Genomic DNA, 17,439 nt, shown 5'->3' with positions numbered 1-17,439 from the left:
CAAGTATTATATTTGCAGTCTCTCTCGAAGTCGTCATAACGAATAAAAAGTCACAGTTCGTAGGGAAAAAAACTTGTCGGCCGACCGACATTATACATCTCACCGACTTCAAACTTCTGCATTGATATATAGTACACGAGGATCGAGCAAGAATACCGATACAGCTGACCCGACACAGCAACATACTTATGCGTGTCTTTTTTGCTCCCTCGACGAGACGACTCCACCCAACAACCCCCTCTCTCTTTTATTCCCACCCCTCCTGTCTCAGGCTCCTACCTCCCCCTCTCTCTCCTCTCTTTCTCTCTTTTCTTCCCCTATTTTTCCTTTTCTCCTTTTCTTTCTTTTCCTTTCTTTCCTCTCCTCCCTTTTTTCTTTCTTTTTTTCTCTTTCTTTCTTCTCTCCTCTTTTCTTTCTCTCCTTTCTATTCCTTTCTTTCTTTTATTTTTTCTCTTCTTTCCCTTTCCCTCTTTTTTCCCCCTCCCTTTTTTTCCCCGACGGCAGCGCAATTTTACCGACAATATCCTGACACTGGCACCCCACACCCCCCTTTAGAGACGCCTCTGAATAGTAGTAGTAGTAGTAGTAGTAGTAGTAGCACGGTAGTAGCAGTGGCGTGGCTAAGGGAGCACAGGGGGCATCCCACCGACCCGCCTAAACGAATGGCAAAACAAAAAAGATGAAGGAAAAGGAAAAACAACGTGATAGTATGGTATGGTATGGTATTCACGGTTAAAAACACAATACATTATTGTGCCCGCATTCAGCAAAAGCTGTTTTTCAGCGAGGCCGTGATTACATATAACAGAATATAAAACAATGAAAATACAATTTACAAACAAATATGCAAGTTATAATAAGTGAACATATTGACAGAAATTTAAGTACAAAATAGAATCATAGTGATAAAGTGAGGGGGGGGGAAGAAAAAAAATTATAGTAATGTAGGATTGCTCATAAACGCTCTTCAAAGATAACTTATATGTGAATCAGTAACGTAGGGACAACATGATAAGTCTCAAATGAAATGTTCTGTAAGAAGTGCATTAATTTTATTTTATTATAATTTTTATTATTATACGTCGCGAGAGTAGGCATATTTTTAGTTAGACTATATCAAAAGCATACATGTATTTTGAAATAACGTCAATTTCAGAAACTGCAAGATGCGCAAAATATATAACGAAATCTCGCTAGGTTTGATGAAGAAATAACATTTCTGAGATATAAAGTATACTTTTGTCTTACTCGCTTCGCTCGCTCGCAAAATTTAGAAACGGGATACTGTCAGAAAGCGAGGGCCATAACCATTCCCATATGATGATATGATGATATTAGGGCACCTAGCTGCCCGAATATAACCGGGGAATATAACCTTAATTGTTGTATTTTATATCGAAATGAAATTAATACCGTACTGCAACAAAGGGTCTTTTATTGTCCTCGTTCGCTTCAATTCTCGCAACGTTGATAACTCTTCAATTTTATCTAGTGTATATTGATGACTAAATTACATTTTTTCCACAATAAAAGTACTAAAATTTTACTCGCTCGCAATATTTCAGATCCGGTTAGTAAATTTCGGGGCAAAAGGCCCTCACGTCTATGTGTACTGCGAGGGATGGACAACGAATCCTTTTTGACGAATTCGGATTTAGGGTCACGCGAAACTTTTCAACTCCATAAAGATGCCGTGACTAAAAAAGATGAGGTTGAAAAACGTTGATATAGTAGACTAAAGACTGTTGTCCCCCCCCCCCCATGACTGAACCCACGCTATGCCACTGAATAACAGTAAGAGGTGGCGTTCCGGGGGAGACCCCCCCCCCTCTTTCCACCTCTGTGTTGATTCCCCCAATCCAAATCTGATATGTGCCACTTCTACTTTGACAAGAGCCCATTTTCCTTTATAATAAGTGCATTTTCCATTCTAATAATTTCTGATAAGTGCTCCTTTTTACTTTGACAGGTGCCCCCTTTTCTATTTTAATAAAAATTAGTGCACTTTCCCTTTTGATACGTACCCATTTTCTTTTTCTAATACGATCCCCTTCCTATTATCATAAATGCCCCTTTTCACATATAATAAGTTTTCCTTTCAAATTTTATAAGTTTCCCTTGTTACTTTTGACGTAATTGCCCTTCGATAAATATGTGCCTTTTTTATACCTATGTCCCCACTGTCGCTTAATCCCATTTTGCGGTCATCTTACCTGTTTAAAGAGCTACAATAGTTTGAAAGAATCGGAGCAGCTTCGTGTAGCAGTAGAAACTTTTTTTTAAACACCACAATGCAAGGCAGTGGACCCAGGGCAGGGGCACAATCATTTCATAAGAGCAAAAGGCTGTGCCCCTTTTAGAAATATAATCGTGCTCGTTTTCAAAGCTACCGAATGTCCTTTTTCTAGATATATAAGAAGCGTGCCCTTTTAACACTAATCGTTGCCTCTGTTATTATCATGGCATTATTATACTCAACTTCTAAAAGAGGCATCTTTCACACTATCATCCTTTAAACCCCATGCCCAGTGGCGTACGCATGATTTTTCAAGGTAATCAACTGCCCTTTGTTCGAGAATATACAATTTAGACAATTTCGGAGTTTTTGAATTCAGGCAACTGCATTTAAATTACCAAATGACATTCGTGTTAAAAAGACTGAGACGTGATTACCATACGTGCTATGTTGTTATCACCCCCTCTTCTCCTTAAAAACAATAAATTTCTCATATAACAACCTCCCTGATGTTTGAAGTTTGAAGCTTATTTGTTTCACATTTACATCAAAACAAGTACAAATTTGTTTTATTTTTATACAACTATATAAGCGTAGATTACACCCCCCCCCCCCCAAAAAAAAAAATCAAATCAAGTATAATGTACGGGGAAATAAGTACGAAGTTTCGAAATATATAGATATGACAGGCAAGGTAATACAATGTAAAACGTGGGGAGCCTTAATAAAAAGCAAAGCTTGTATGTGAATAGTCTCCCGTATTGATTAACACAATATAGTAGGTCTGAATTAGAAAGGTATTATAGAAGGCGAAAACGGAGTAGTATATAGTAAGAGATTGAAAAAAAGTAATAATAATTATGTGCCCCTAATTTAAAACGACTAAGAGCATTTTCTCTCAAATTTCCTCCAAAACTGGCTCGCTACGCTCACTCGCTCACATTTATTGTTTATCTCATTAAATTATTATTATGATAATTATTGTCATGATAATTATAATAATACTACTAGGTTCTACTACATGTACTAATAAAACACAAGACAATTTATAATTATTGACTGGCCTTGTCCACTAGCACTCGCTGTGTTTTTAAACATAGCCCCATCTACGTTGACGGAGAGATATTCAGGAAGCAAGAAACTCACTTTGCGTGTGTAGTGTTTTATTGTAACCCTTCCGCGATCTAGTTCCTTGTGCGGAATCCAGATAAGTGGCCAAAAACACTCCTTTTTCTGAAGGTTGTGGACCGGACTACAACTAGAATCATGGCTAACAGGTTACCGGCATGTGTTATTGATCCGGGGACAGGGTAAGTTAAAATATTCTTTCTATCAGTATTCCGTAAAGCTTCATTTTTATCGCACTTGTTACTGAACATGAAAGGGCAACTCCCATCTTTATGTTCATTCGACGCTAGTGTGTGTGTGTGTGTGTGTATTGGGTTTTTACAGACGTGTATCAATCAGATATGATTATTTACGTCTGGGACCGACCTTTAAACGTCACCATCCGAAAGACGTGACTCAGTTTCGAACCTGCGTCCTGGGCTGAATCAGTTTGTAACTTCCACTTTTTAGCTGGATTACAGGCGCACGCCACAACGCCTAGTGCTATAATATCCTACGCCAAAAGGAAGTGCTAAAGACAAGAGAATTGATTGTGTTTTTGTGACTTTCAAAAGCACGGCCAATTTGACTAATCTTAATATGGATTTATATAGAACAGTGTGAAACCAGTTGAAAGAAAGGCAGGGTGATCTTGGACATATTGTGGAACAACTGGAATAGGAAATCACTAAAATCATGATCATCACATTCACAGATATATCTGCTCAAGTTATTTTGAGTGCCTGTGGCTGTGCATTGGCATTGGTGAAAATGAAAGAATTAGTGGTTTCCTATTTTATGACCAAGTCATAATCTTTAGTTAAAGATTACACGAAATTGCATGTTATAGTTTTCAAGGGCTGTATTAGAAGTAGGTCTTGAGTCTGACAAAATTTGGTTAACATTTATGATTAAATCATGTTATAACTATAGGGTCTTGGTCTTGGTCTTGGTCTGACTCTGTCTCTGAGCTAAATTATGTTAGAAAGGGTGACACATATCTAAGCATCTACACAACTCACAAGTGTACATATTTCATCTATAGAATATAAACAACTGTAATAATAACCTAGGCTATGGTTATGGTATGGTTATTAAAGAGGGAAGTCACCCTAAGGTTTTCTTGATTTTATAAAATCTGAAAAATGAGAGATTCAGATTAGACTCTAGGGAAAGTTTAGATCAAAATTCAGTTAAAAACTGGAAATCATGAAAATTAAAACAGTTGTAACTTGTAATCCATGAATTCCAAAGTGGCAACTCTCTCGTCATATCTGGCCAGGTCCAAGTATATATATCCAAGTGATAGTTTCATTTACATTACTTATAATTTTCTTAGATGTCAATGATGGAATTTATTTATCTCATAGAGGGGTTGTTGTGTACAAACATATTTGCAATGATCATATCTAGAGTGCATGTATGATTGCATTTTTTTTAGAGAATTCAATAGTTGTTTATTAATCCAGTTAAAACATGTACATGTATATCATTTTACATTAAAAGCAGCAGAAACTTGATTTTATGAAGTGGATATATCACCGTACTGGATCACTCGGTTTGTTATTCGCGTCCTGCCATGGCACTAATGTCCTTTTGCCAGACTTTCATCTGCTTTTGCCACTTTCTACCCAGGTGATGTAAATGAGTACCTGACAGGATGAAAGTCATTGAATGCCAAAGCACCTTGTTGGGGTAACTCGGTCAATCCCAGGTTGAAAATAGTAATGCTTAGAAGCAGTAATAAGTGATATATTATTATTATTATGTTTATTTTTTTCCACCAGATACTGCAAGTTAGGCTTTGCAGGAAACACTGAGCCTCAGTACATCATTCCCTCAGGTGAGCCGATAATACTTGAATTAAATCCATTATAAACCCATTACCTATGAGATTGAGTGGTCCATGTATGAACCCATTACCTATGAGATTGATTGGTCCATGTATGACGCCCATTGGAATGAGAGAATTCAGTACCGTATCTGCCGGCGTAAAGGCCGCAGTATTTTTGGAAGAGAAAATATCAAAAAGTCGGGGTGCGGCCTATGCGACGAAAGAGTAAAAAAAAAAATTTTAAATAAAAAAAAGTAAGTCAAAACCAGCACAAATTTGCACACATGGCCCTCGCGTACACAGATAACGCGTGGCGCGCGCGCCACGCGTTCCTGATGGGCCCGACCTAGCGCCACGCGTTCTTTAAAAAAAAAAAAAAAAAAAAAAAAAAAAAATCATTTTTTTTTTTTTTTTTTTTTTGAAAAATCAGAAAATTCCGGATTTTCTGGTCCTAGAAATCCCCAAAAAACAGAATATTCTGAATTATTCGTAAGGGTTGGCAGGTATGGTATTAAAAATTCATCAAATTACTTGTAATACTTGTAAAAAAATAAATTTAAATTTAAAAAAAAAAAAAAAAAAAAAAAAAAAAATCAAATTTTTACTTTTTTTTTTTTTTTTTTTTTGGGGGGGGGGGGGGGGGGGGTCAAATTTTCCCTCGGGTCGCGCCACGCGTTTTTAATTTCTTGGCGAGAGGCCTGCTTGCACATATAGGACTGGATCTACGAACGGTACAATAACTACACATTTCCACACATCTTACCGACGATTTTATCTTGCATTGTTGACAAAAAAAACTTCCAAAAACAACATCTGCCGATAGATCTTGATCTAAGTTTGTGCCAATGCATTGCAAAAGTAAAAGAAGGGCCTGTTTATCGGAGCTGCCGCGAAGTATCCAGCACGCAAAGTCACTATTTTGAATCCATTTCAATACACAAGAGAGAGGCGCAATGTATACATCACTAAAAACTACATGAGCTATCATCAGTGCGTGATGGCCGAGCGGTATAAGGCAGTGATTTTAGTCACATGAACATTTGTACGCAAGAGATCGAATCCCGACTTTGGCAAAAGATTTTTTTTATTTTTTTTAATTTTTTTTTTTAATGTCAAAATCGGGGGTGCGGCCTTATCGCCGGCAAATACGGTAGTCAATATGTTGAAAACTTGATATAAGCCCTGAGGTACACCAAAGAAAAATTAGTGATTTTTTAAATTAGTGACTTTTTTCAGGAACACATGTCACATTAGTGCTGTAGCCGAACCGCCGAACCGAACGGAAGTTCGCCGAACATGGCACTTCCGAACCGAACCGAACCGAACCGAACGCAAAGGCCTGGTTCGGATGTTCGGCAAAAAAAATGTAAACGTTTTTGCAAGCTAATAAACTTTTCATTTTGTACCTAATTTTCATGTTATGATTGCTCATATTATATTTACTTTTTTTCCCATTTTCCGCCCTTGTGATTTATGCCTATCCAGTGGTGGGCGCAACTTCACTGGCGCCATTTAAATCCCAAATCCTGACCACGCTACGTCGCGATCGCAAGCCATAAACAAGAATACATGTGCGTGATCAAAACAAGTTTAGCTCAATTTGCTCAAACCCGTTGAACAAAACATTAATATTTTAATTGTAACCATATCGGACAAATTTTACAATATAAATAATGAAATAAATATTTATTATCGTATGGTATTTATTTATTCAGGAAAAATAGGGATTTTATATTTTTCCTATTGAAAATAAAAACTTATAAAAAAACAGTTCTTGGCGAGCCTGAAAATTTCTATTCAAGATGGCACCTTGTATGACTCTAACATTAGACAACAACCGTCTCGGAAAATCTTTTAAAAATATCATTGATTGACAAATTGAAAACATGATTCTTTTAAAATTGAAAATAAAACACGATTCAAGACGGAAATACGAATGTAAGTAGTATTTTTCTTCACAAATAATTACGTTTAGAGCAGTTTTTTAATGTGAAATTTGTGCTGGTCGGAAGCAGTGTGCAGAAGTCCTCTGTGCCGGTCGGGCCCGGCAGGGCGGGCGGCCTGCCCAGTCCCGACCGCCGTGGCTATAACGCTGCTTGCTATTAAATTACCGAACCCCGAACCGAACCAAGTTCGGGTGAAAAATTGCCGAACTCTGCCGAACCGAACCGAACACGAACATAGCGTCTGACTTACAGCACTATGTCACATGGTAAGCAATTTGCTCATATTTCTCTATACATCTGTGAAGGGAAGCTTTAAAAGGTATAACAGAAGAATGTTAGTACTGGTATATGATTTTTTTTTAAAAGAAGGAAATAATGGAAAACTGGTGCAATACGATGATAACTGTTTTAAAGATATTAATTAATGCTTTTAAACATGTACATTAAAGCAGACCTCTCTTCCTTCAGTTCATTGCACGTATCCTTTATGTTCTCTGTATTCCTCCTCAGATATTTATATATGCAAGGCTCTATTTTTCTTCCTGAGAACAGCACAAGTTTCAGAGTGTGTGGTACAGTAAAAGTGATGTGGTAAAACAAAACGTGATTTATTTTAATTTTTCTTTTCATCACCAGCCATTGCGATCAAAGAATCAGCTAAAGTTGGAGATCAAGCTTCTCGAAGATTAGGGAAGGGTGTGGAAGATCTGGATTTCTTCATTGGAGATGAAGCCATTGATAAACCAAACTACGCTTGCAAGGTATGTGTATTCATCATTCTACAGGCCTGATAAAACCTGATTTTAATAACCCGATTTAAATCGGTTTCCTGATTTTTTAGATTTTTTTTTCAATTTGTTTTTCTTTATTTTTTCCTGATTTTCCAGATTTTCCCCTTATTTTCTTTATTCTTACCTATTTTTCCCTATATGGCCCCCAATTTTCCTTCCTCAAAAGGGGGGAATGTTGTTAGATGCCATTTTTTCCCTGAATTCTTTTTTTTTTTTTTTTTTACTCAAAGGGGATGTGGTTGAGGGGAAAACCCTCCCCCCCCCCCTTTTTTGTGCTCATTATCACCCCTGATTCTAACAAATGTTGTATTACTTGAAAGGATTCACCTATTGAATGCTATGATGCTTCTTGTAGTGTAAGTACTGAGTAGCATTAATCATTAAATGATCTTCTCAAAAGTATTTTGTCACTCAGTAACAAGCCTGCTACATTTATTGACAAGTTGATACTTTCAAAGGACGACTATTTCTTTAAGGAGAATGGCTTGTCTGTGTTCAGTGGCTCAATTGATCTTTTAATTACCACACTTGACTCAGGTGATGTAAATAGGTAAAGTAGGGACTAATTTATTAAAGCTTCTGTGCCTTCATTAGGTTGAGGAAGCTGAGCTAAGTTAATAATTCAGAGCTCTTTTGAAGCACATACCTGTATATGTGTAGACTTGGATAGGTAGTGATATGAGCTTTGCAAAAACTGAGTATTATGGTTATTGTTATTATTATCATTATTATCATTACTGTAATATATATTTCCTGTATGATTCTTTTGCCTTGCACACCAGTATCCTATTCGTCATGGAATCGTTGAGGATTGGGACTTGATGGAGAGGTTTCTAGAACAAAGTATTTTCAAATATCTGAGAGCAGAACCAGAAGACCATTACTTCTTGCTGGTAAGTTTCACATAACCTCGATGTGACCATTGGGTACTTTTTATGCGGTGTTCCTACCATTATTTTATCCTTAAGTCAAGAGATTTTTTTGCTTTTAAAAGAAATAAATAGAAAAAACAGTCATGTCATATGAGACACATTACATAAAAGAACCATTACAAATCATAAACGATACTTCTACTCTGATATCACTGGTTGTTAATGAAAAGTACATGTGTGTTTGTTTAAAGACAGACATATTTATATATCACTTTAATTAACAAATAATAAGAGACTGGGCATTGATGAAAGGGGAAAAGTGATGTAGTATAACTTGTAAAAGTTTTCTTTTGGAAAGGAAAGTCATAAGGTTTTAGTGTCACGTTTGATTGAAATATTCTTCTTTATTTCATGAATGTATGGGATTCCTAGATTATATGTTTCATCACCTGCATTTAGTAAAAAAATGTCTAAAAATAGAAAATGTTGGTTAGTCCCAAGTTTTCAAAAATGCTTCCATAGAAATCAAGTTATTTGACATATATGTTTTGCACAGACGGAACCTCCCCTGAACACACCAGAGAACAGAGAGTACCTCGCTGAGATCATGTTTGAGTCTTTCAATGTTCCAGGACTCTACATTGCTGTACAAGTAAGTAAAAGATTCATTCAGTTGAGGATTTTTACTGTTTGGTGTTATTAATGTTTTTCATGGACAAAAAGGATATAAACTGGTAATATTTGTATTGAATTAATCCTTTTCTTTGTTTTGTTTTATTTGTTTTTTTCTTTTGTTTAGTCTTACATATCCTTGCAAACTAATTCAAAGACATGTGTCATTTAATGTTTTTACAATCAAATCATGGGGGTGTAGCCTATCTTATTGGTCTTACACCAATTTAAGAGTGCATGTCCATGCAGTTTTATGATTGAGATTATATCCATTATGTGTACACCACAAGAAAAGGCACAGACCATGTGAGAGCATTTCAAAAGCTGATTTAGAGATGTGACCTCTTCATGAAGGGACAGGAACTGTCATCCAGCATGTATACAAGTATGAATCTATAAGACACTAATCATTGATGTATACCAAATATAATCTATAAGAAACTAATGATTGATGTTTTCATTCCACTCTGTAGGCTGTGCTAGCCCTAGCAGCATCCTGGACATCAAGGCAGCAAGCAGAACGTTCTCTGACCGGTGTCGTGGTCGACAGTGGTGATGGTGTGACTCACGTTATACCTGTGGTATGTTATCTTATCTATCCCCCCCCCCTTCCATATGAGGGACAGAATGAATGCATGCAAGAGACCCCTCTCCTGTAGACCATTCCTAATGATATTCACATGAAACGTGACTGTTTTGTAGTAATATTTTAATCAATAGGTGAAAGTAAAATTTGTTACTTACAATTGTTTAAGTGACCCAAACATGTGAAGCAATGGAAAGCTATATCAAATACATTTTGGATTGGATTGTGAATAGACAGAGAAGTATGGTTTTGAATTGTATAGCTTGTTGTTTTGGCATGTATAGCATGGAAGAGACCATGTGTGTGTTATAAATATTGCTTGTCCCCTGTAATGATTATTATTGTGCTCATATAAGTTTACATTGTTTGTGACCCTTTAATGTTGTATTTTTCAGGCTGAGGGTTACGTCATCGGCAGCTGTATCAAGCACATTCCTATCGCTGGTCGTGATATCACATACTTCATCCAGCAGCTTCTAAGAGAACGTGAACCAGGCATACCTCCTGAACAGTCCTTAGAGACAGCCAAGGCAATCAAGGAACGTTGGGGATACATCTGTCCAGACATCGCCAAGGAGTTCACCAAGTACGACACCGATCCATCCAAATGGATCAAGAAGTTTGATGGAGTCAACTCTATCACCAAGCAGAAGTTCAGCGTTGACGTGGCCTACGAGAGATTCCTGGGACCTGAGATCTTCTTCCATCCTGAGGTACAAACAGCGCTCATCTCAAATCTGTATCGAAATACTACCCTAGGGAGACACCAAGAAAAATACTGCCCTAGGGAGACACAGAAAGTGGTCTTTGTAGGCAGATCGTTGTTACACAATGGTTTCAATTAATATATTTAAACGAGAAATTTTGTCTTAAGGGAAACAGGACTGATTTCAATCTGCCGTCAACTTGTCACCTGTCTATAAAGGCCTCCTGTCCTGTCACTTATAGGCATTTTGTTAGAGACCTTCAGTCAATAATATTAATTATGCATAGACAATAGTATGATTGACAGATAAGCCACACTTATTCAAACTTTTTTTTTTATAGCAAGCAGATATGTGTTAAATTGGGTCTTTTTTCCATAATTACGTGTAACAAACAGAAGTGTTATTAATGAAGGCAAGATGAGAACATTCATGAGATAGTCAATGATGATGCCGACTTGATGATGAAGATGATGATGATGGTGGTGGTGATGAAGATATGTTGATTATGTTTAAAAAGCAATATATTAATCATAAACATGGGTAATTTGGAGATAAAAATATTGATAGATAGGTAAATATTTATGCTTCCCATAATTGTGTCAGGAATGATGATTGTCAAAGGTTTACCTGCCATTGCTTTCCTCTCTAGTTCTCCAACCCTGACTTCACCACCCCCATCTCTGAGACGGTGGACAACGTGATCCAGAACTGCCCCATTGACGTCAGGAGACCACTCTATAAGGTAACCTACCGTCTCTCATTCAAGTCTACCAATCTACAAAATAATACATTTGTTCTGCATGTTAGTAGAGCCATGTCATAATACTATATTTAAAATATGAGCTTCAAATATTTCTTCTGTTAAGAGATTTTGAAAGTTAAAATACACCCTCAATGAACATAGAGTTTCCAACAGATAAATAGTTTTTGACAAGCATATTTTGTCAAAATATCTAGTTTTTGAGAATTAACATGCAGAATGCAGTATATAAATCAAATATAAACTGCTTATATTGGGGTCAAGGTTATAACTATAGCTCCCCTGTGACTTTAGGACTTTACAATATGCCCTCGACTTTGTCTTCAGGGCACAGTACGGTTTCGAGATCACCGCAGGCCATAGTTTTAACCATGCCCCTCATAGCAGTCAGTATTTCTGTATTGTGTATGATGTATTATAGTAGAAGGAAGTATCATGTATTATAGTAGAAGGAAGTATCATTCTTTACACATTATATTATAATATTGTATTAATATTAAATGTTTGATTTGTTTGATTAGAACATTGTTCTGTCTGGAGGCTCCACCATGTTCCGTGACTTTGGCAGGAAGTTGAAGCGTGATGTGCAGAGGATTGTGGATAATCGTCTCAAGCTTAGTGAACAGCTCAGCGGAGGCAAACTCAAGGTGAGATACCTCATATCATGGCTGCAATAGAAGCCATCTTACTCCTTAATGTTGAATTTAATACAAGTATTTGTATATCATATAGGCTGCTTTATTAATTGGTACTATAGGCATGACATTTACCATTAGATGCCATGTCATATAGTGCAGTGGAACAAATTATTGTCTCAGCAATCGCTCTTCTTGTACCTACATGTTATTAACGCAGCTTCCCTTTTTAAGGATTCACATACATGATAGGTTATCAGAAATAAGATATACCGTCATCTAATTTGGGGATTTAAAAAAGAAAAATTTAACCCTTAGTTGCCTCAAGAGTGTACTATGCCCCATACTTTGTCTCAGGTCACAGCACAGTTTTGAAATCACCTGGTGCCCCACATACCAGTCAATATCTGTATGATATACTAACATGATTACCCAGATCAACTTCACAATTTGGACTTTGTGTATGTTGACTATTCAATAAAATAAAATAGGCAACATTACAAGACTTTAAGTAAAGATATAATGTACATCATTATGATGCTTTAGATCAAACTAATACCTTTTGTACATGTAGGTTTGTTATTATTTCATGATTTGTGAGAGTGATCCAATCCAATCCATAGAGTATCTGGTAGAGCGCTTTCATCTTGCAGAAGGGGATTCACAATATGCTCCACAGAGTAATATGAAGGACATGTAAACAATGATAAAACATTCCAAAAGACCAGCAGAGACTTATAAAACATGTTCTCTGACAAAATAAGTGATCATTCAAATATATCTTGAACTGGTCCAACAATGTAGCAGCATTCAGAGTGAGAGAGAGAGAAAGTTTATTTGAATTGTGGATGTGTTAGAATCTAAATCTGTGATATCTTGTGAGGATACCAACTTAGATGTGTACTTTCCATCTTTGACTTTGTTTTCAGCCCAAGCCCATCGAGACTCAAGTCATCACACATCACATGCAGCGATACGCTGTTTGGTTTGGAGGCAGTATGCTCGCATCTACGGTAAGTCTCTAATCATTGTGCATCCTCTCTTTGGATTTTTTCCCCTTCTTTTTTAACAAAGATATTTATATATTGATTCAGGGACAACTACCCCTTTTGATTATTATCCTTGGACATTTTTGCCCCTTGATACTAACCCTCTTGGACAACTAACTCTTGGTGAATCATCACCCCCAGACAAAAAGTACCCCTAAATTTTTTACTGTGGACAATTTTTCCCCGGGCAACTTTACCTGGATACAATTACCCCCTGGATTACTATTACTGCGTCAAGCATGCCTCTGTAAACTACATTCCCCCTCCCTCCTTCCCACATATACACACACACACACACACACACACACACACTCCAAAAGGGAAAAAACTCATTACTGCATTGGGTAACATGAACAATGTCCTGTTCTGTATGTTATAACACAGAGCTACTCAGTGAATATGCGCAGGAACTTTGTAGCGCACAGTAGTTATTCATTTACACAAATAAATACAAATTAGGCTTTTTTTAAATTGTGGCGGCTTACTGCATCATATCTGAATGAGCCTAAACATGGATTTGGTGCACCCACAAGTTCTTACTTAGATCTATGCAGGCAAACCCCTGAAAAACCTTGATCCATGCGTCTTGGGAACATCATTAGTATGTAGCCCTGCAATGTAAGATCAATAGGAGATTATGAAAGGATTGAAATCAGTAACCATTTTATAACGAGTTGGCCTTAGAGATGATAGTGTGATATTATACAAATGATTCATGTTTCCGAGTGCATTAGTGAATATGCACTGTACACAGGTTAAGTCTCGTTCATTGTCCTGCTCATTGCAGCTTAACCGATCGCAGTTCATATCACTAATGCACAAGCTATTTTTTTTTTTGCACGTTAGGCGGAGCAGGAAAGAATACATGGTTACGTGTTTTCATCCGACCAATTAAATTCTAGAAACCGGTTTATTTGCAGATCTTATATTTACCAATCAGGTATTTCAATTGTATTTTTTGTACACTTTTGATATCATGATATACATATCTGTTTTTATTTTGCTCATTCAGCCGGAGTTCTACACTGCTTCTCATACTAAGTCTGATTATGATGAGATTGGACCCAGCATCTGTCGCCACAACCCTGTCTTTGGAGCCATGGCATAGAGGGCGACAAACAGAGAGAGAGACAGAAGTGATGGGAGGTAGAGAGGAAATATATAGAGATTGTAATGCTATTGACAACCATGGAAAGATTAAAATAATCAACATCATCACTTTGAAAATGTCTTGGTTTTTTGCCAATAACAAGATCACCACTTTAAAAGCATCATCATTTTCATAATCGCTATCTCAGTTATCATCATCAACATTTTCCCCTTTGTTTACCGTGCCCCCCCCCCCCCCCCCCCCCCCCAATAAATTCTGTATCTATCACAGAATGTGATAGACTAGTTTGATGACCAATCTGAGATGAAATGAATCATTTTTCAATTCAATTCAAAATTATTTCCACAATCTGATAACCATGAATGTATGGTGATGATGGTGATATTGAGAATAAGATGATGATGACAGTGATGATGATGATTAGAATTAAAGAGGAGATATTATTCCAGTTTCTTAGCCATGTCTTGAATGCTTCCCTCTTGTGGCAGGTAGAAAGACAGGGAGCAACGTAGTGATATTTTATATTCATGCATATGTAGATGATATTCTCACCAACTTATCTATCATTACCAAATAAAGATCAAGATTATTAGAAACTTACCAAGATTGTGATAAAATTGTATGGGATAAGTTTGAATTTTAATTATAATGTATGGATTGGCTTTATATTTGGATATAGATGTATGTTACAAGCCACCTTGTTTTATTTCAAATTATGCATCAATCTGTTCCTTCTACTGATTATTTTTTGTTGTATAGTCTTAATCATTGTGGCAGTATGTTGTAAAAATCTAAATATGATTTACCTTACTGTACATGTGATGATTTTATACATTTTTTCTAATGGATAGAGCATATACGGTAGTTTAATTCATGATGTAGCATAAAAAACATTGACTTTCACAATTAGTTTGGAATAATGCTTGTGTACTTAGGTAAATATTTAATCTGAAGTTTGTTAAAATGTATTTATTCTTCATTTGAAAGCAGCACATTGATTTAATCCAGTATCAAGCTGGCTAAATAATCTCTTTAAAAAGCACTTAAGTTTGATGAACAACCATTTGATTTCCGATACAAAAATTCCTTGTGGTAGAAAGAGTTGTGTTGTAAGACATGGTATGTGAACTTTATACAGGAAACTTCATGTTGACTTTTACAATCCAGGATTTGAATAAAGGCTACCGTAATCCTGAATGACAGAAACCATTTTTTCTCCAGTTGTTAAGAAGGAAAGAGCATCCAACATGCTTTTATTGAGATGAAAGCTGGGGGAAAAAGTCCCATTTATTATGACCACTCCATAAAAACACCTCAAAATATGTACAGATTTGTTTGGTTTTTGTTTGGAGGTTGATATTTTACCTACATCCACGTTGTGTGTTACTATGTAGTATTATAAGTAAAGAATAGTTGTTCTGGTGGAATATTTGGTTATGAAACTCAGGCAGCTTCTTCTTGCTTTTCTTTGGGAAATTCATCATCAGTAGATAGCCGAGTATGCTTCCAAAGTATTTGTTCTTTCTACGGTATATCATGTGCAGCTTTTCTTTGATGTCCCTCGTTATATGTAGGAAACGTAAAAAGTGCCTGATTTTAGAGAAAAGGAAGGAGTTAAGAACAGCATGGTTCAATTTTTCTCATGTATTTACATAATCATGAATGTAGTTAAAAATTGCTCAAACCTTTGAGGAAAATAGTGCATACCATTTGTAATGTCATAACGATCATCTGCACTTGTATTTGATGAGCGGTATTAGAATGCATTTGAGTAGTATTCCTTGGAATTATTTTGCTAGGAAACAAAAAGACAACACCATGCTTTATCTCTACTATTGTATAGACATTTGAATAGAATATTTTGCAAATTGATACCATGAAAATGATTTGGATATTGGACCAAGTCTAATCAGTATTGCATGATTGCCTAGTACTGGGTAAAGGTTACATCATCAATTATAGTTACTATCGTCTTTCCCAAACCGAACCTAGTAGAGACAAATCTTTTCTTCTGAGCTCCGTTAGATGAATGTCCATCATGAGGTTAAGATATCATGTAACCATTGAAGAGCCTTAACAAAACTTGTTAGAATATCCTTATTGGTCAGTCACTGTTGCATGTCTTTTAGTATGATATATCCACAAATCAGGTCATTTCCTTTGATTTGATGCAAATTAATAAATACACTTTTATTATGCCTACATGGTTATTGTGTATGGTGCTTTCTTGCATTGTAGCTCCTGTCTGTTCAAAGTGTTAGAAATATATTTCTTTCATTTGTGCTTGGTATGCCTCTTGTAGATATTGTGAGTTTGGTATGCTGGAGATTGTTTGTTGTTTGTTTTGTTGTGAGAATTATTGCAATAAGAAGTAAAAAAAAAAGTTGAATGCATTGTGATTGGAAATGTTAATGGTTTCCATTTCTCTTTTTGGAGTTTTTACATAAGAGAAGCTAACTAAAGCAGAATCTCCATTAACAACTGAATTATTCATACCCCTTGTAAATTTTATGTTTTGTTTTGTTTTTCGTAACTCGAGAATGAAAGGTGGGCTGGTTGAATTAGGGCCTTTGTTGAATACCTTTTAATGTCACATTCTCAAGGAACATGAATCTGTACAAATCAATTTTTCACATATTTGGGTATGAATAATTCAGTTCTTAACTGTATATACATCTACAGGTATATTTTGATGCAGTGCACCTCTCTCTCTTTCTCTCCACTGTATACTTCATTCTCTCATCTTTGTACCGGTATATGTACGCTATCCTTATTCTTACTCATTCTCACATCTCACAAGCTACTCAGTACTTACAACACTGAAACCACTTTGATGTAAATCAAACGGCAATAATTGAACACAAATTTCATTTTGGCATTTTAATCTCAATTTGTACACATTTTGGTATAAAAACAGCCATCAAAACGATACATCTTTGTAACTCGGTATGTATAGTTTGTTGATAGTTGTCTAGAATGGATTGAGGTGTTACAATGACAAGCAAAACATGGAGAAAATTCAATCTGCAAAATGCTTTATGTTAAGCCAAATACAGAATGCATTGATTTTAGACTGATGATTAAAGGGCAATCCAACCCTACTAGGTTCATTAATTCATTTGAATGAAAGCAA

General features: G+C 36.2%; 1 protein-coding gene across 1 annotated transcript; it reads left to right on the top strand.

The window, feature by feature from the left end:
• The first annotated feature begins 3,372 nt into the window (after window positions 1–3,372).
• On the top strand, window positions 3,373–16,508 carry LOC115918338 (actin-related protein 3). The gene is made up of 11 exons (XM_030974160.1): window positions 3,373–3,546; window positions 5,131–5,186; window positions 7,760–7,884; window positions 8,697–8,807; window positions 9,343–9,438; window positions 9,932–10,039; window positions 10,440–10,757; window positions 11,401–11,493; window positions 12,033–12,158; window positions 13,076–13,159; window positions 14,208–16,508. Exons 1-11 carry the CDS (start codon window positions 3,503–3,505, stop codon window positions 14,301–14,303), a joined length of 1,257 nt encoding a protein of 418 aa, XP_030830020.1. The 5' UTR covers window positions 3,373–3,502; the 3' UTR covers window positions 14,304–16,508.
• The last annotated feature ends 931 nt before the right edge of the window (window positions 16,509–17,439 follow it).

The sequence above is a fragment of the Strongylocentrotus purpuratus genome, unplaced genomic scaffold (assembly GCF_000002235.5).
Source record: "Strongylocentrotus purpuratus isolate Spur 01 unplaced genomic scaffold, Spur_5.0 spur5_scaffold_7, whole genome shotgun sequence".
Lineage (NCBI taxonomy): Eukaryota > Metazoa > Echinodermata > Echinoidea > Camarodonta > Strongylocentrotidae > Strongylocentrotus > Strongylocentrotus purpuratus.
This window is presented reverse-complemented; position numbering and strand designations above follow the sequence as displayed.

Excerpts from the sequence above, each read along its gene's own strand:
- LOC115918338 (XM_030974160.1), top strand. The coding sequence starts at position 3,503 with ATGGCTAACAGGTTACCGGCATGTGTTATTGATCCGGGGACAGG. Across the intron at positions 7,885-8,696 it reads AACCAAACTACGCTTGCAAG|TATCCTATTCGTCATGGAAT; the intron begins GTATGTGTATTC and ends CTTGCACACCAG. Across the intron at positions 11,494-12,032 it reads TCAGGAGACCACTCTATAAG|AACATTGTTCTGTCTGGAGG; the intron begins GTAACCTACCGT and ends TTGTTTGATTAG.